Source organism: Tamandua tetradactyla, chromosome 6 (assembly GCF_023851605.1).
Source record: "Tamandua tetradactyla isolate mTamTet1 chromosome 6, mTamTet1.pri, whole genome shotgun sequence".
In the NCBI taxonomy this organism is placed as follows: domain Eukaryota; kingdom Metazoa; phylum Chordata; class Mammalia; order Pilosa; family Myrmecophagidae; genus Tamandua; species Tamandua tetradactyla.
In genome coordinates, this window is record NC_135332.1 from 168020088 (window position 1) to 168039538 (window position 19451).

At 38.9% G+C, this 19451-nt stretch overlaps 1 protein-coding gene and 1 pseudogene across 1 annotated transcript in view; both read left to right on the forward strand.

Annotated features, from left to right (window-relative positions):
* The window catches only part of NTAQ1 (N-terminal glutamine amidase 1), a 28757-nt gene extending 19449 nt beyond the window's left edge, over positions 1–9308 (forward strand). Inside the window, 4 exon segments of the mRNA XM_077167587.1 lie at positions 1492–1640; positions 4979–5103; positions 8358–8453; positions 8456–9308. Of these exon segments, the coding sequence (XP_077023702.1) occupies positions 1492–1640; positions 4979–5103; positions 8358–8453; positions 8456–8499 (414 nt within the window). The 3' untranslated portion in view covers positions 8500–9308.
* A 7788-nt stretch (positions 9309–17096) lies between these two features.
* Positions 17097–18844, forward strand: LOC143686880 (G patch domain-containing protein 3 pseudogene; annotated as a pseudogene).
* Positions 18845–19451: the final 607 nt, after the last annotated feature.

Below are 19451 nucleotides of genomic sequence, written 5' to 3' on the forward strand. Positions count from 1 at the left end.
TTGCAGGGCTCAAATGAAATAATGCTTGAGAAAGTGCTTTATAAACTCCATAGTATTGCAGAAATGTAAGATGGTACTATTAGGTTGTTCGATTGAAATTTTTATTTCTCAGTGTTGTTCTCTGTGAGAGGGTTTTTCTTCTGGAAAACTCAAACCACCAGACTGCAGTCATGGCCCTTGGTAACCTCCCCAAAACCTCTTCAGCTTTGAAATCACTTTTGGGCAATGGCTCCTGTCTGGAAGACAGCATGAGAATTAACACATACCCTCCCTGGGAGATGGCATCTATTTTGTCTTTCTCCCTTCATGGCCATAGTTAGGAATTGGCTGATTTTTTATTGTTGTTTGCTTTTTTTTGTTTTGTTTTTCACATGGGTAGGCTCCAGGAAATGAACCTGGGTCTCTGGAACGGCAGGCGAAAATTATGACACTGAGCCACCATTGCACCGCCCTGGCTCATTTTTTTTTTTTCAAACATTTTTCTTTTTAACATTTGTTCCCCCTATTATTTATTTTTATTCTGTATGTTCTACTCATCTGTTGACAAGGTAGATAAAAGGAGCATCAGACACAAGGTTTTCACAATCACTCAGTCACATTGTGAAAGCTATATCATTGTACAATCATCATAAAAAAAACATTTTTCTTTTAATTACAAAAGTAGTACATATATGTAACAACTTCAAACAACGTAGAACTATATAAAACAAGAAATTAAAGTCCTTGCTCTCTCAGGCTAACCTTAAGAAGTCCTTTTTGTTAACAGTTTGGAGGATATCCTTGCAGACTTTTTTTTGTGCATTCTTATGCATATGTATGTACTTCTGAATGCCCATTTATGTACTCAGACACCTAGGACTTTTTAAAAATAATACATGATACGTACTTATTCTGCAAATTATTCTTTCCATCCATCAATATATCAATAATGTGATATTTTTCTGATTTCCACATAATTTTACCTAATTCTTTTTAACAGCTGCATAATATTCTGTTATGTGGCTGTATCACAATTTAGTAACCATTCCTCTCGTGATGGACTTTCACTTGTTTCTGAATTTTCATTAATATGTACAGTGCTGCAGAGATTATCTTTGTATATATACACCTTTACATGCTTATGTTCATTTTTCTGTAAGTTTAGATGACAGCACCTAAAAATGGTGAAATTGCTGGATCAAAGGGTTTACATTTAACGTATATGAATATTTCCATTCTTTATTAATCATTCTCTGTCACTGATATTAGGGTTTTGTGTTTGTTTGCTTTATTTCGTTTTCCTGTTATAAGGAGGGCTGTATTAGTCTTGTATCTGTTTTTGATCATACATATAGGATTTTGTGTTTGTTTGCTTTATTTTGTTTTGCTGTTGTAAGAAGGGCTGTGTTAGTCTTGTATCTGTTTTTGATCATATGTATGGTGTTAAGACTGTAACCTTGAAATTCACTATTGTAAAGTAACTTAGTTAACTTTAGCAACTTTCACTTCTAGGATTACCATGTTATATTGCTTCATGTTTCAAGTGGAGGACAGAACTTCATTTATGATCTCGATACTGTCTTGCCATTTCCTTGCCCCTTTGATACTTATGTAGAGGATGCCTTTAAGTCTGATGATGATATTCACCCACAGTTTAGAAGGTGAGGAAATTCAGAATGGATTTACTTGCTTCTGAAGTAAGAAGTAAGACCTTGACAGTCATACAGAGTTTTTTTGCATTTGTCCTTTAAAGATCACTTGTCTTTGCGTCACCCTTAGGTTGACATTTGAGAATGATGTGCTATATAGGAGATTCAAAATGTTTTAAAGTTTTGAAGGATATCCATCATATGAAAGGTTGGCAGTCTTTTTTATTTTTTATTCATCGTCATGGTCACTTCTTAGAACATTTGCATCAATTCAGGAAAAGAAATAAAAAGAAAAAAATTCATATATACCATATACCCCTTACCTCTCCCTTTCATTGATCACTAGCATTTCAGTCTACTAAATTTATTTTAACATTTGTTACCCCTATTATTTATTTTTAATCCATATGTTTTACTCATCTATCAATAAGGTAGATAAAAGGAGCATCAGACACAAGGTTTTCACAATCATACTGTCACATTGCGAAAGCTGTATCATTTTACAGTCATCTTCAAGAAACATGGCTACTGGAACACAGCTCTACATTTTCAGGCACTTCCCTCCAGCCTCTCCATTACGCCTTAACTAAAAAGGTGATATCTGTTTAATGTTTAAGAATAACCTTCAGAATAACCTCTCAGCTCTGTTTGGAATCTCTCAGCCATTGACACTTTATTTGGTCTTATTTCGCTTTTCCCCATTTTAGTCGAGAAGATTTTCTCAATCCCTTGATGCTGAGTCCCAACTCATTCTAGGATTTCTGTCCCATGTTAGGTTGGCAGTCTTTTAAAAAGTTTGTGTGATGAGATCATAAACATTTTCTTTTCAAAATTTTGGAGATTTCTTTCATATTTTCATTTGTGGGGAGCATGCCTGTGGTGCCAAAATTGATAGAACTAGATGACAGCACCTAAAAATGGTGTTCTAGTGCTGTTCATATATAATTGAATAAATAAGGCAAAAGATATATTTTTGTGCCTTTGTAATTTAGTGTAAAAGAACTTTTCATATGCTTCCCAAAGCATATTTTTAACCATATTAAATATTATCTACTATATACTGTATTGTAACATACATAACTATATAAACAAATGTATAATATTATTGTATTATATATGCTTTGAAATATGTAAATATGTGTATTATATAATATGTTCTTTAGAAAGCATATATACTATATTATATATTATATAATATTAAAGTATTATAGTATTATATGCTTTGGGAAGAGTGCCAAATTTAGTATCCCTTACTAGGTTTCTTTCTCTAGCATTGCATTCAGTCTTAGAAAGCTGCCATATGCTTTATAGTTTACATTAAAAACAGTGTTGTTCTGGGTCCTTGAATAAAGACATGTGAACACTCTGTATTAATAATTAAGAAGTTGTAGGAAATAATGGAGGAAGAGTTTGTGTGTATTTTCTTATCCTAATTTTTTCCTGGTCTTGTCTGCAAAGAAGGAAAGGTAGGAATTGGATGAGATATATTCCTATGAATTGCTGTAACTTGGTTTGAAGAAAAGAGACTGAAGTGAAGGAAACTGAGGTTTTACAGCTTTGTCCAAAAGACTCAGTTCCAGCCCCAGCCACCCATGGCTGAGGTTATCAGGACATTTCCGAGGCTTGGGCTGAGTCACCACGTTTGTACTGAGTCCTTTGCTGTCTCTGTAAACCTCATGACATCATATAGTAATACTGGCCAATCTGAACTGTTTGAGGACCATCGTTGTCTAAATGAAGATGCTATGTAGTGAGGCGACCTGGAGAGATTATAGGCAAATGCTTTGTTGTTATCCATGGATCTTTTTCTGTTCTGAGAGCCTGCAGGTAGTATTCAGGATCTGTGGTGACCTCTGATTCCATTATTGAGGACAATCGTATTGTTGCCCAAGTCTGTCATATAAAGGCATTGCATTGAACCCTGGTTGACATAAGCCATATTAGATTGCAAAAAATTAAAGAACGAAGATCACTGAAGTAGAAAACATGAAAACTAACCAAAATCTAAATGCCTGACACAAAAACATGATGTTGAAAAGCTTGGGTAATGGATCTTTAGTGGCAGCGTTTGGTAACTGGCAGGAGCATTTACCCCTGAGATAACTGAGGTGAGAAGGCCCAGTGGCCAAAAGCACTTGTGCAGCTGGAATAAAAGAGGAGAAAGACAATAAGGACCCAAGTGAAGTGTCCTGAACTCTAATGGGGTGGACAGTCCTGGGGTGAGAAAACAGTCATCCTACTGAAATCACTTCTGTGCTTTTACCTTTTTTTAGTGAGAAATGTAAGCACATAGGAAGGCTGAATAGTGCACCTTTACATATCCAGCCTCAATAGCAAAAAACTCATGGCCAGTTTTTGTTTCATCTATAATCCAATCTACTCTTCCCCCATCCCACTTTCCCCCTCCCTAATATATTGAAGTAATTTCAGTCATTGTATCATTTCATTTGTAAATATGTTGTATGTATTTGTTTATAAAAAAGTTTTTTATTGTGAAATATGGCATGTTTACAAAAAAGTGCAGTAATTTTCAAGGTACATTTTAACAAGTTCATACATATTTTAAAAGGTAAAAATTTATTTTTTGAAACCCAACAATAATTCTAATATGTACTAAGAAATGAGCAAAATTCCTCAATATCATTAGATATCCAGACTGAATCACTTTTAATGTCTTTTGCTTAATGAAAACTTAAATTCTTCAAATTTGAGAACAGAATTGTGGAAAATTATTTTTTTGTAAAAGTTGATTAATACTTTTATTGAGTACTTATTAAGTGCCAGGCACTATTCTCTATGCTTTCCATATATTAAAGTAGTTAATCTTCATAGCAGCCCTTGGAGTAGTTACTGTTATTAAGTCCTTATTGTAGAGGAGGAAATTGAATCACAGAGAGTTTAAAAGCTTTTGCAACCTCATAAATGGAGCAGCTACTCAGGAAGTTTAACTGTACAACTAATTCTTATTTATAGCTACTTGATTTCAATTTATGTCTCTGGGTGATTTTTATTGTTATTGGTGGTTGTTGGATTTAAAATATATTTCAAGTAAATGTATTAAAAATGGGTGGGGTGGGAGACAGGGAGATAAGTAAACAAGATGGAGAGTTTTACCTTACGTTATTTATTTATCCCTTCCAAAATTTCATAGTGCCAAGAATTTCAGTTGCATGTTTTCCATGGTTTCTTTAACAGGTAATAAAGCTGCATACATTTTTGTGTATTACTGTTATGCCCAAGTGCCTAGGTAGTTTTGTGCATGTCATAGAAATGGAGCCCATATAAAAACTGAGTTAGAATTTCAAATGCGATGCCTCCCTAATATAAAATGTATGTTGATTTATCTGCAGAAAATTTAGAGTGATCCGTGCAGATTCATATTTGAAGAACTTTGCCTCTGATCGTTCTCATATGAAAGATTCTAGTGGGAACTGGAGAGAACCGCCTCCATCATATCCCTGCATTGAAACTGGAGGTGAGCCCAAGGATGCCTTCTCAGAGTCACTGTACAGATCAACATTTTCCCTTACCCAAGGGTAAGGTTATCCTTTGAATAAAAATCCCTGAGGGGGACTGGGGAGAGGTAAGAGGGTGAGTGCTAGTTGTGCATATATTAGGTTCAGAAATTTAGACACAGGAGAACAGGACTGTAAGGCTTAAAAAACCATGCTAGAGTAAGGTGTTTAGGATCAGAGTTATGATGCTTACAAATTGCTGGAATGTTGACTATACTACCACTGAGCTACAGGATTTGAGGAAATTTGCATCTTTGTGCCGTTTAACAGAAGGACTAGTAGCACCTTGCTATTGCAGGGTTTCATGTCATGTTGAAAGAAATCGCCAGTGTATTTTTTTTTTACTTTTTTTATTAATTAAAAAAAAATTAACAAGCAAAACATTAAGATATCATTCCATTCTAGATATACAATCAGTAATTCTTAATATCGTCACATAGTTGCATATTCATCATTTCTTAGAACATTTGCATCGATTTAGAAAAAGAAATAAAAAGACAACAAAAAAAGAAATAAAACAATAACAGAGAAAAAAAAAAGATTATACATACCATACCCCTTACCCCTCGCTTTCATTTACCACTAGCATTTCAAACTAAATTTATTTTAACATTTGTTAAATGTTCCCCCTATTATTTATTTTTATTCCATATGTTCTACTCGTCTGTTGATATAGTAGCTAAAAGGAGCATCAGACACAAGGTTTTCACATTTACAGAGTCTCATTGTGAAAGCTGTATCATTGTTCAATCATCATCAAGAAACATGGCTACTGGAACACAGCTCTGCATTTTCAGGCAGTTCCCTCCAACCTCTCCGCTACATCTTGAACAACAAGGTGATATCTACTTAATGCATAAGAATAACCTCCAGGATAACCTCTTGACTCTGTTTGGAATCTCTGAGCCATTGACACTTAGTCTCATTTCACTCTTCCCCTTTGGTTGAGAAGGTTCTCTCAATCCCTTGATGTTAATTCTCAGCTCATTCTAGGGTTTTTCTCAGTCCCTTGATGGTGAGTCTCAGCTCATTCCAGGATCTCTGTCCCATGTTGCCAGGAAGGTCCACATCCCTGGGAGTCATGTCCCACGCAGAGAGGGGGAGGGTGGTGAGACTGCTCATCATGTTGGCTGGAGAGAGAGGCCACATCTGAGCAACAAAAGAGGCTCTCTTGGGGGTGACTCTTGGGCCTAAATTTTAAGTAGACTTGTCCTATCCTTTGTGGGGTTAAGTTTCATATGAACAAACCCCAAGACTGGGGTCTCAGCCTATAGCTTTGGTTGTCCACACTGCTTGTGAGAATATCAAGAATTCAACTTGGGGAGGTTGAATTTCTCCCCACTCTCACCATTCCCCGAAGGGGGGTCAGTGTATCATTATGATGTGTGAAATTCCATGTTTTGGTTTGCTAAAGCTGCCAGAAGGCAGTATATCAGAACAATGGGGTTTTATTAGATTACAAATTTACAGTTCTAAGGCAATGGAAATGTCCAAATTAAGGCATCAAGAGGAAGATACCTTCTCTGAAGAAAGGCCACTGGCATCCAGGGTTCCTCTGTTGCATGGGAAGGCACATGGTGACATCTACTGGTCCTTATTTCCTGGTTCTCGTTTCAGTGGCTGTCTCCAGATGTCTCTGGGTGTTTCTTTCTTTGCTCCTCTAGGGCAAACTCTGAATTTCATCTCTTAGCTTCTCTGAGCTCTCTTTGAGTTTCGTCTATCTTTTATCCTCTCATAAAGGACTCCAGCAAGGGGATTTAGACCTACCTTGAATGGATTGGATCACATCTCCATGAAAACAGTCTAACCCAAAAGTCCCACACCAGTAGGTCTGCTCCCACAAGAATGATTAAAAGAACATAGTCTTTTCTGGGGTACATAACAAATTCAAACCAGCACATGCCATTTCACTGGCTCTATAATAAAATTTACATTAGAGGGGGAGCAGAGAGAGCATGTTTCACTGCATCACTCATTTCATTTATGTGCTTTTAGGCCTCAGTCCAATATATAATTACCTGAGGTTTAAGAAGAAAAAGAGTTCTTTACTTTATTACTACTGTTTGGCATTCATATGAATGGAATAAAACATTCAGTTTATGGGTGGGGGAGATCATCCCATCGCGTGGATAATACTGTCTGTGTTGAAAGTACTCTGAAGCAATGCAACATGCCAGAAAAATAGGGGAGTAATAATAGCATTTCATTGAGGAGTAAGATAAGTATATTTGGCATATTCAAAGGTAGTTAATGCCAGAAGAGGATTTAACCTCTCATTTTTGAGACTCTTTTGTGAAAAGCTCTCTTAATTTAAAAAATTGATGTTGGTATTGTTGTTGGTACACCAACCTGCTTCCCAAGCTCAGAGTTAGAATTGGGATAGCTCTTAGGTTAGCAGAGGGCTTTGTGGGTTGACTGTTTTGGGAAACCTGCTGTATAGGGCCTGCCCTGGGCACTGTGTAAGTTCAGCATTTCCCTGGTCTTTTAGACCTGAGCACCTAACCCTCAAAGCCTAGCACACAGTAGACATTCAGTCCACATTGGGTTTAACTGATTGTATCTCTGTTGGATCCTCTGACTTTTCTGAAATTGGCAGTTTGATTATTTATGCATTTTTTTCATTTAGCTTTTTTATTTTGAAATAATTTTAAACTTAGAGAAATTTTGCCGTAACAGTATAGAGAGCTCCTGTATACCCTTCATTCAGTTTTCCCTGATGTTAAATTTTTACATAACCATAGTACAGTTAAAGAAACCAGAAAGTTGATGCAGTTGACTACAATACTATTGTTCAGTACAGTTAGCAAATCTATAAACTTTACTCAAGTTTCTCAAGTTTTTCCACTGATTTCATTTTTCTGGTCCAATTCCAACCCATGATCTCATATTGCATTTTGTCGTTATGTGTCTCGTCTCTTTTTATGTGTGACAATGCCCCAGTTTTTGTTTTTTTTTAGTTTTTTTATTTTTATGACTTGTTTTATATGTTTGAACAGTTCTGGTAAATTATTTTGTAGAGTACTCCTTAATTCGGGTTTGTGGAATATTTTGTCATGATTAGACTGAGGTTTTAATTTTGGTCAAGAAGACAGCAGAAGATATTTTACCCTTATTCATTTGAATAATTTTCCCTACCTTGGTTTTCTGGGTTGTTTTGTTACCATTAAACCAAAATTGTATTTTCAGTGGAATCTTCTTTCTTATATATTTCTAGATTCCAAAATGAATCTGAATGATTTCATCAGCATGAATCCTGCAGTAGGATGGGGCACTGTCTGCACATTGTCTGAATTTGCACATCGGTTTGGCAGTAAAAGCTATTGAATTTAACATCTGGATGTGGAATCGTGGAATAATTCTAGGACATATACAATACATTTTTCCACGTGGGACAGCAAACATTATGGTACAATTGGCTTAGAATTATGTTTCCTCTTTTTCTAATGCAATTGAGTTGAAACATGAGTGAACACAAATATTAATCGACTAAATAAAAAGTGTTTTTTTTTTAATATGTCATGTTGAGACTTGATGCAGTATATAATCGCTAAGATATTCCCAAGAATCCTCTGTTAAAACACAAGACAACTTTTGCCAGTGATTGTTCTTGTTATGATAGGGATATGAACTCAGAGCTGGCTCTTTGTGTTTCTTCTCTATGTTTCCTGCCTCTCCAGATGCACTGTAAGCTCCTTGAGGACAGGGCTGTGGCCCACCACTGTAACTCTCTAATGCTCATGTAAGGTGATTATAAGATGTTTGCTAGTGACTGTGCTGCTGCTTGAAGAGGGATAATATTATCACTGAATTAACCATAATTATTGGTCGGGATGATTACGTTCTTAAAAAAGACTGCAGCCCTCTCAGGCTTCAGTGTTATGTGGCCTATTTATATATGTTTTTAAATAAAAGTGATTAAAATTAATTTTGTTTTGAAGATTTTGTGTCATTCTTAGTGATCTGAAACACCCCAGAATGTAATGTCTCAGTTATAGAAGGGAATTGTTGCTTTAAAAGCACCTTGATGATGTTTTAGAAATTTGTCTTTAATCATTTTATTCCAAATAAAAGGTGTTTGGCATTAACTGACATATATAGCACTAGCTCTCATGCATATTTTCATAGTGATACTATAAAAATGAGCAATTTCTTGTAACAAAGACATCCAAGCTTTTTTTTCAAAAATATTTGTATTATCTTCATGCACATATAGTTCTTCCAGAGTATACAGTCAATGGCTCACAATATCATCATATAGTTGTGTATTCATTACCATGATCATTTTTAGAACATTTGCATCATTGCATAAAAAGAAATAAAATAAAACCTCATACATCCCATACCCCTTACCCCTCCCTCTCATTGACCTCTAGTATTGTAGTTTACCCAATTTTTTTTACCCCTTAACCCCCCCTATTTATTTAATTTGTCCTTATGTTTTTACTCATCTGTCCATACTCTGGATAAAGAAAGCATCAGCCACAAGGTTTTCACAATCACACAGTCACATTGTAAAAGCTATATAGTTAAATAATCATCATCAAGAATCAAGGCTACTGGAACACAGTTCAACAGTTTCAGGAACTTCCCTCCAGCAACTCCAATACACCAAAAACTAAATAGGGATATATATATATACATATGAGGTGTAAGAATAACCTTCAGTATAACCTCTTGACTCTGAAATCTCTCAACCAATGACACTATTTTGTCTCATTTCTTTCTTACCCCTTTTGGTCAAGAAGGCTTTCTCAATCCTGTGATGCCAGGTCCTGGCTCATTCCCAGGATTCAGGTCCCATGTTGCTAGGGAGATTTATATCCCTGGGAGTCATGTCCCATGTAGCGGGGAGAGCAGTGAGTTCACCTGCTGAGTTGGCTTAGAGAGAGGATACATTTGAACAACAAAAGAGGTTTTCTGGGGGTGACTCTTAGGCATAATTATAAGTAGGCTTAGCTTCTCCTTTGCAAGAATAGGTTTCATAGGGGCAAGCTCCAAGATCGAGGGCTCAGCCTATTGAATTGGTTGTCCCCACTGCTTGGGAGATTATCAGGAATCTCCAGGTGGGAAAGTATATGAAACCGGAAGCCAGGAGAGAAAGCTAGCAGATGACACCATATTCGCCATGTGCCCTTCCAGCTGAGAGAGAAGCCCTGACTGTGTTCACCATGTGCCTTCTCACTTGACAGAGAAACCTTGAACTTCATCAGCCTTCTTGAACCAAGGTATCTTTCCCTGGATGCCTTTGATTGGACATTTCTATAGACTTGTTTTAATTGGGACATTTTCTCAGCCTTAGAACTGTAAACTAGCAACTTATTAAATTCCCCTTGTTAAAAGCCGTTCCGTTTCTGGTATACTGCATTCCAGCAGCTAGCAGACTAGAACAGTATGTTTCCTCCTTTCTCCCTAGTTCCCCAAGCAGACTTTGCAAATACTTTTTTTATTCTCTGCCCAAATGATTCTGGGATGTATCGGGATATCACACTAACCTGTACAAACCAACAAGATCTCATGCCCTATTCAAGATTCCATGTAATTATGGTGTTCAAATAAACTAGATGTTTAAGCTTTTGATTGAAGCTGGGGTTTTCTACTTATTAAGAAACTTTCACTTAAAAATGAATCCTCTGCTATGTGCTATGGATGGTATAACGGTAATCCTTTACTCAATCAATCAGGCTATGGAACTATCACTTGTCCAGTTGGTTTAGTTGACCACAAAGATTCTGGAAGAAAGTGAGCGAACGTTTGGTAACAGGAATATAATTACCTCAAGTTTTTTACATTACAATACTAAATATAGACTCTAAACTCATCTGTTGAATTTCATATGGCCATTTAGAAAGTTTGTAACTAAAATGAAGAAGATAAATTTTGGCAGCCTGTACTACAGAAATACTTTATACTGAGCAAAAAGTTTCAGAAGTATCGGGGTGTATGGGTGGTTCAGAGGTAAAATACTCACCTTCCATGCAGGAGACCTGGGTTCGATTCCTGGACCATGCATCCCCCCTCAAAAAAGTTTCAGAGGTATCAACGGTTTAAAAAAACATTTTTTTATTGAGAAATAGCCACACATATACAATTCAAGCATATTATACAACCAATGGCTCATGATATCATCACACAGTTGTGTATACATCACTATGATCTTTTCTAGAACACCTGAATCACTCCAGAAAAAGTAAAAAAAAGAAAAAAGAAAAAAAAAACCTCATACATCCCATACCCCTTACTGCTCCCTCTCATTGGCCCACAATATTTCAAAAAGGATTTTAATTTGATTTACAAAGTGCATTTTGGAAATGTTCTGTCAATTTTATGAATAGGTTTCCAATCTGGTATTCAAAAGTAAGTCTAGCACAGATAAATCAAACAGTATATTTATGGAAGTTTGATATTCCCAGCCATCTTGCCTTGAAATTGAAAGTTTCTACTTCTAACCATTATAGGAAATAAGGTTCTATAGTTTTAAATCTTTTAAAATATCCATTGGTCACAGTCTGGATTTAACTGTCCTAAACTGTCCTTTGGGGAGTTCTTTGCACATTTCACAGGGTCCCAGAGGGTTGATATGGGCACATAGCTTAAGCTAGGCCAGTCTTAGAATCCCAACTCTTGTCCAAGTGGGATAAGTCTAAGATGACCCCTCAAAGTTTTTCTCTGGATTTGCTCTATCAATGCTCAGAGAGAAGTTCTCTCTCCACTGGAATTGGTAAATGAGAGGCCTGAGAGGTGGAGCTGCTGCTGGGCATCTTACAGCTGCAAGGAGGGCCTGACTACAGAACATGGCCGAGCACAGCTGAGCGTCATTCTGAGCAAAAGTGAGCCGTGGGACTTGTCTGGGCCCCTGGATCGATGTGTACTTGAAGCCAGCTTCAATTTTTTAATTTCCCAGTTATATAAACCAGTAAATTCCTCTTTCTCTTCTACTTGTATGAGCTGGATTTCTGTCAGTTTTAGCTGAAAGATAGGTTCCCTCACAAGATTTTCTTTGAAGTTCTTTCTTGGACTTTGAAACTGTTACTTTTGTCTTTCTGTGCTTAATTCCTCTTTAAGATCAGATTTGCTGCTTTTTACTCTCAATATATGTGAAAACTGAATATATACTGTCTATTTGGGAAGAGGCAAGAAATTTTAACTGAGAAAATAAGAAAAATAGGTATCTCTGAGAATCTGGCATACAATGGAGCAAGGAAGCAAATGGAAAAATATAAACTGGCTCCTAGGTTATCAGGCATGATTATATCTGATTGAAGAGATTACCGTAGCTTTGAAGAACGATGTCTTTCAGCAAAGGGGTTGGTTAGTAATGAAATTAAAGAAATAACAAAGACAAACCTTTTTATGTATATGGTTTTCTTTGTTTAAGTTTTAATTATTTAACAAATAGATGATGGGCAGTGCAATGGTGGCTCAGTGGCAGAATTCTCTCCTGCCATGCCGGAGACCTGGGTTTGATTCCCAGAGCCTACCCATGCTCCACCCCCACCAAAAAAAAATAGATGATATATGTACATTATACAACAGTCTAAATCCCTACAAGGGTACATGCTGAAAAGTAAGCTTCCCTCCCATTCTGTACTGCAGTTTTCCGATTTTCCTATCCAGAAATAAAGAGGTTTTCAGTTTCTTTTTATCATATCTACCAGGAATTTTCTATTTCCATGTAAGCATATAGATATTATGTATTAAATTCTTGGCTTTCTGTGACAACCTGTAGCAACCTGAACATACTGTTCTGCATTTTACTTTTTAAAAAAAATTTTTTAGGTACATGGTCTGGGAATCAAACCCGGGTCTTCCACATTGCTTGCTCATTGCTTTCTGCCTTTTTCCCCTTTCCCTTGGCTGAAGCGATAAAGAATAAAGTGACTTTTTCTTTCTTTCTTTCTTTCTTTCTTTCTGTATTTTAAAACTATTTTTTATTAATTTTTAAATTAAAAAAATATTACAAGAAAGGAACACAAACATTCTTAACATATGATCATTCTTTTCTACATATATAATCAATAATTCACAGTATCATCACATAGTTGCATATTCATCATCATAATCATTTCTTAGAACATTTGCATCAATTCAGAAAAAGACAACAGAAAAAGAAATAAAACAAAAACAGAAAAATAAAAAATTATACATACCATACCCCTTATCCCTCCCTTTCATTGATCACTTGCATTTCAAACTAAATTTATTTTAACATTTGTTCCCCCTATTATTTATTTTTATCCACATGTTCTACTCGTCTGTTGACGAGGTAGATAAAAGGAGCATCAGACACAAGGTTTTCACAATCACACAGTCACATTGTGAAAGCTATATCATTATACAATCATCTTCAAGAAATATGGCTACTGGAACACAGCTCCACATTTTCAGGCACTTCCCTTCAGCCTCTCCTTTACATCTTGAATAACAAGGTGATATCTACTTAATGCCTAAGAATAACCTCCAGGATAACCTCTCTACTCTATTTGGAATCTCTCAGCCATTGATACTTGGTCTCATTTCACTCTTCCCCCTTTTGGTCTAGAAGGTTTTCTCAATCCCTTCATGCTGGGTCTCAGCTCATTCTAGGGTTTTCCTCAATCCCTTAATGCTGAGTCTCAGCTCATTCTAGGATTTCTGTCCCACGTTGCCACACCCCTGGGAGTCATGTCCCACATAGACAGGGGGACGGTGATGAGTTTGCTTATTGTGTTGGCTGGAGAGAGAGGCCACATCTGAGCAAGAAAAGAGGTTCTCTTGGGGGTGACTCTTAGGCCTAATTTTAAGTAGGCTTGACCTATCCTTTGCAGCGTTAAGTTTCATATGAATAAAGTAACTTTTAAAGTTACCCTTTGAAGATAGGTGAGCCACCATTATCCTGTATCCCTCAATGACTATGGAGCCTTGTTGCATGTCTGCCTGAAAAAGTATATTGTGAAACTGTTCCATAAGAGACAGTCTTCTATATACTTTAAGCCATAGAATTATTGTTCAGTCTTGATTCAGCAGTTTGGCCCTTCCTAAATAGCACAGTGCCCATCTAAGCATTTGTAGCAGGTTCATTGGTTGGATCAAAAATAAAATTTTGTGATGTTCCATGTGAGTTAGATCCTCTGTGCTTTTGCAAGCCAACCCCAAAAGTTCTATAATGTTTGTGGAATCATTGTCCCCCCCCACCAGAAAGTTCAAGAACATTGAAAACAGTTGTTCATCCGTATCTCGTTTTGCATAAAGTTCAGGAGTCTGGTAGGGAAGAAGTTGTATAAACCCTGTCCTCCTTTAGGGTTCAGACATTTTTAGGCCTGTCTGATGAACTAGGAATCCTCAAAACAATCCTTGCTAGATGAGAGAAAAAAACGGGTCCCTGAGAGAAAATTACTGTGGGTGAAGAACACATCTGGCTGAGTGGATCAGACCAAGCAGTGAGACCTGGAGATTAGAAGGATCAATGGGGACCGGCACACTAGAGGTATGCTTCTCCATTGCTCCTCTTCCAGGCAGTGCTCCCTCGAACCTGCTCCTTCACGCTCCCAAGAATGAAAGAAAAGAACTGCAGAACTATGGACCCAACAGAGCTCTGTGGGCACCTCAGAAGTAGCTGGTTTGGGGCAGGAGAAGGAGAACCATGGAGATCAGGGGCAGGCAAGGGTTGGTAGTTCAGTGGTCAGTAGTAATATAAGCCAGTAGATAGCTCAGAGCCAAAGGTGCAGAGGCACATTAAAGCCTGAAGGCTATGGCTCTGGTTCTCTGAATTTCCCTTTCATCAGGAATTTGAAAGAGAAAATGACCTTACATAGGACTCACAAGCTGTTGAGAGCTTGAATACATTCATTTTATAACAGTAAGCACCCCTGATGATTTGTAGAAATACTTAGTGGAAAATGCTTCTGAAAACCTGGAAGTAACAGGGAAGCAGGTTCCATCCATCCTTCCTCCCTTTCATTTGTCTGTCCTTTCATTCATCCCTCCATCCATCCAAGATTATTGTTTGCCTACCATTTGAAAGGCACTAAGTTAGGCCTTGATAAATAAGGCAGAAACCCTGTCTTAAAAGTAGACAGATGCAGAGTGCTCAGGTTCAAGGTATAGAGAGCTACCATTTCACCCATGAGCAGAAACCAACCATTGAGGGACTTACTCTGTAAAAACCTTTTGAAAAAGACTTGGCACTTAAAGATCGCACTTTGGACAAGTTATATATGCTATGCATGATGAAGAACTTTTCTGTTATTCCTTATAAGGGCCTCGAAGGATGAAGTTATTATTTCAGTACAGATAATAAAGACAAGAAAATTTGGGAAATACCTAAGATTTCTAGGACCAGAAAGAAGAGTCCAGCCTGAACCAGAAGGATGCCCTTTTCTCCCCGGGTTTGGTGTTATCATCAGGTTTTTTTAGTAAGGAGGAGCCAGAGACTCATATTAACACCTGTGCCTCTCCTATGTGTTTGGTTGTAAGTATGCATATCAATAGTACTCATTCGAGAGGCTTGTGACAGTTTCTCCAAACAAGTCCTTCTGCCACTTTCATAAAACATCAAGTTTAAGAGCACTTTTGTTATAACTCTAGAGTGGTCTCCAGGCTGAGGAGTTATTACAGTCCAGATTCTGATGCAGTGGGTAAAAGGCGGTATAGTTCCCCCATACTGGACTCTCTTTCAGTGTGTGGCTCAATAAATAGTCGCTCAATGTATGAATATATGTTCATGAGGTTCTCTAGATGTGCTTCTATTGGCACTGTTAATTAAAATTAGTAAAATGTTATACAATTCTGCACAAAAAATAGTCGCAGCCAATTTATTAGTTTCAATTTGGTGGTAAGGCACAAAACTTTTGCCACTGAAGCCATTTTTCTTTGGCACAGGAATGCAATGGCACAGGAATGCTAAGATGATATGGAAAGGGCTTCTTTCTACCTATGATTTTGCCCTTTGCCCTGCTTTAGCTAGAGAGTCCCCATCTAACAAGGACATTTTGCGAATATGTCTACTTCCTGTGCATGACTGAAGAACATAGAAGGGACAGTATTCCTGTATTTCAGCCTGGTTTAAACCACATAGTAGGTTTAGCCCGGTGTAGTACAGCGAGGGTTCTTATCTGGGTCTGTCACTGGGTCTTCAGGGAGTCTGTGATTTCCCATTATTGTGGATGTATATGGGAATATATTTTTCTGGAGAGATGATCCATAAGTTCTATCATCTACTCATTTGAAAATATCTATTGAGGGTCTCCTATCTGCCAGACTCCATATTAGATGCCAGAAATCAAAACAGACTAGCTCCTACGCTCTTTAGCTTATGGGCCAGTGGTAAAGATTGACATCAATCAAAGAATCACAAAAATCACAAAAATCACAACCATGAGAAGTGCTATTAAGGATAGTTCTACAGGAGTATATAGTGGGGGCAGGAACTAGTAAACTAGAACTTCCCTAAGGAAGTGTTTCATTCATTCGACAAATATTGACTTAGTGCCATCCTGCCCTGGTGATTCAGGAGAGAACAAAATAAAGCCCCTGTTCTCGTGGAGCTTACAGTCAGGTGGAAAAAAGACAAGGACTATTATAATAATATTACTTTAATAATAGTAAGGAATACTATGTGGTGGTAAGTGTTAAGAAGGAAAATAAAGTGTGCTGGGGGTGGGTGGGAGAGGGTGGGGGGCTATTGGTCTTTTAAATAAGGTGATTGGGTGCAGCCCCGGGCAAGGTGCTGTTTGAGAAGAGACCTGGGGGAAACAAGCCGCGTAACTATCTGCAGGAAGGGTGTGTGGGCAGAGGGAACAACAAGTGCAAAGGCTTGGAGGTGGGAGTATGTTTGTTAGTCTCACAGGACAAGGAGGCTGTTGTAGCTGGAGCAGTGATGAGGGGGAGGGATTGGGTCAGAGAAGTCATGCTGAGTGTTGGATTATGTGAACTTTAAAGTCCACTGAAAGGGATTTGGGCCTTTACTCTGGGTGGGATGGAAAAGCCATGGAGGGTTTCGGACAGAGGGACAGGACAGGAAACTGTGCTTTCAAAGGCGCCCTCTGGCGGCCACGTGGAGAACAATCCTGAGAGAAGTGGGAAGTCAAGGTCGGCGCCTCCTGCGGCAATCCTAATGAGAGCCGTGGTAGGAGGGGCAATAAATGGTTGTATTCTGCATGTATTTTGAAAGGCAAGCAGCCAAATCTGCTGATACATTTAACAGAGAGTGTGAGAGAGAAATAAACATCAAAGAGGACTCCAGCGGTCAGTAACCCAAAAAGGCGCGCCGGTCGGTGGAGGAGAAGGGGCTATTTACCTGGTGGTGAGAGGTCCGAGCTACTTTAGCCATTCCGGGAGCAACATGGTGGTGCTTTTTTCTGTTTCCATGACCAGAATCAGCCTAAGCGGCCTCTCCTCAGGCTGCTTCCGCCTCTGCCCTGACGCCCGCGCCCTCTCCTGCCAAGATTCTGCTCCCCGCGAGGTCGCATTTGCTGCAAGGCCAAGGGTGAAACCTTCCTCCTGGCTGACCTGAGACAACTGCCAGAGCTGAACTCACCGGTGCCAATGCCCAGGGGAAACGTGGGGACTGCCCTGCACATATTTTGAAGTTAATCTAGGCCTGGCGCCTAGCTCCCCATCCCCATCCCCGTCATCACCTGGCTCCAGTTCCCCAAGACTGGTCCCTCCCTGCGCTGTGGCAGTGCGCCTTTTGAATAGGAGGACTCAGAGACTGGAACAGAAAGACCTTGTGTGCATGGCTGAGGGCCAGGAACTACCCCAGGGAAACTACCTGGCAGATACACCAGCCAGTCCCTCTCTAGAGCAGGAGGAGGAAGGAGGAAAGCAGGAAGAAGAAGAGTCTCACTCAGATGACGACAAAGACTAGTGTGAGGAGTGGGAGGGCATGGAGGCTGCCTGAGCATGTGACCACACAGGAGTGTATGGCTGAACGGCTCTTCCAGAAAGAGATATGAGTTCAAGTGGGAGAAGGATGGCACTTGCCTGGCGTTCTATACTGATGCCCAATTCTGGCAGGAGGAAGAAAGAGACTTTGATGAACAGACAGCTGATGACTAGGACATAGACATGAGTGTGCACTATGACAGAGATGGTGGAGACAAGGAAGCCCGAGGCTCTGTCCAAATGCATCTGGAACAGAGACTCTGTGATGGCCTGGTGGGCACCTTTGATCACCATACCAAGGGCATTGGGCAGAAGGTAATGGAGTGGCAGAGGTGGGTGGAAGGCTGGAGTCTGGGCAGTTGGTGCTCAAGGGTGTCTGTGGATAGTGACAGCCAGCACCGAAGGTACAAGCGGTGGATTGGGGTACCATGGAGAGAAGCTATAGCCATTTGGTTATCTGATGAAGCTTGGTGAAACTGGCTTGGGGCTCATTTCCACCATCTATGGAATGATGTCCCCCCTAGGGTGAAGGAGAATCACTGCTCTGACGTCAGCACCCTACTAACATGAAGTTTTGGACAAATATGGCCTTTGTGAGGGGCTACCACTGTACTTTGGACAGCCCTTCAGAGCCTGGGTGATAGGGTTAGAGGTTTCTTTTGTTAAGATGACTTATAAACTGTAGGATGCAGCTCTCCGCCCCAGCCTTACATGCCACTGAAGCAGAAAGGAGACTGGTAGCAGTAGACAGAATCTGCTCTGGGTGCTTTGTTCTGAACTTGTCTTCTAGTTTTCTACCTCAAGGTCATTTTTACAAAAAGCTCTCTATTCACCCCTTTGTTATTAGGGCTTAGTGATCTCTCCCCATTGGTCTCCTAACCCCAAGTCCCTGTGTTTGCTTTTGCACACTTTCTTGGGGCTCTGAAGGGGTCGCCATGAAGGTCAGAAAGGAAAGGGAAAAGACCTGAAAGAGGAGGAGGATTTGTGGGGCTAGGGCTTTGGGCCAATTGTCTCTCTGCCCCGACTTGGCTGTGACTAAGGCAGCAGACTTCATGGGAGATGGCCTGGGTCAGCAACTTAACAGGAGAATGAAAGTGTTTATAATTAGGAAAAAAGAAAAAAAAAGATGACTCCAAACTTTTTGTGTTTAACAACGGAAAGGATGATTGACATTTACTGAGTTGGGAAAGATTGTGGGTGAAATGATGTTTTCTTCTCAAACTTTTAATTTTGAAATAATTTCAAACTTAAAGGACAGTTGGAAAAGTAATACAGAACCAGTACAGAAAACTCCAGCATATCTCCCCTCCACCCAGATACCTGGTTTGAATCTGTTATGTACCCTAGAAAAGCCAAATTCTTTAATCCTCATTCAGTATTCCTGGGCAGGATCTTTTTTATTATTTCCATGGAGATGTGACCCACCAATTGTGGGTGGTAACCCAGT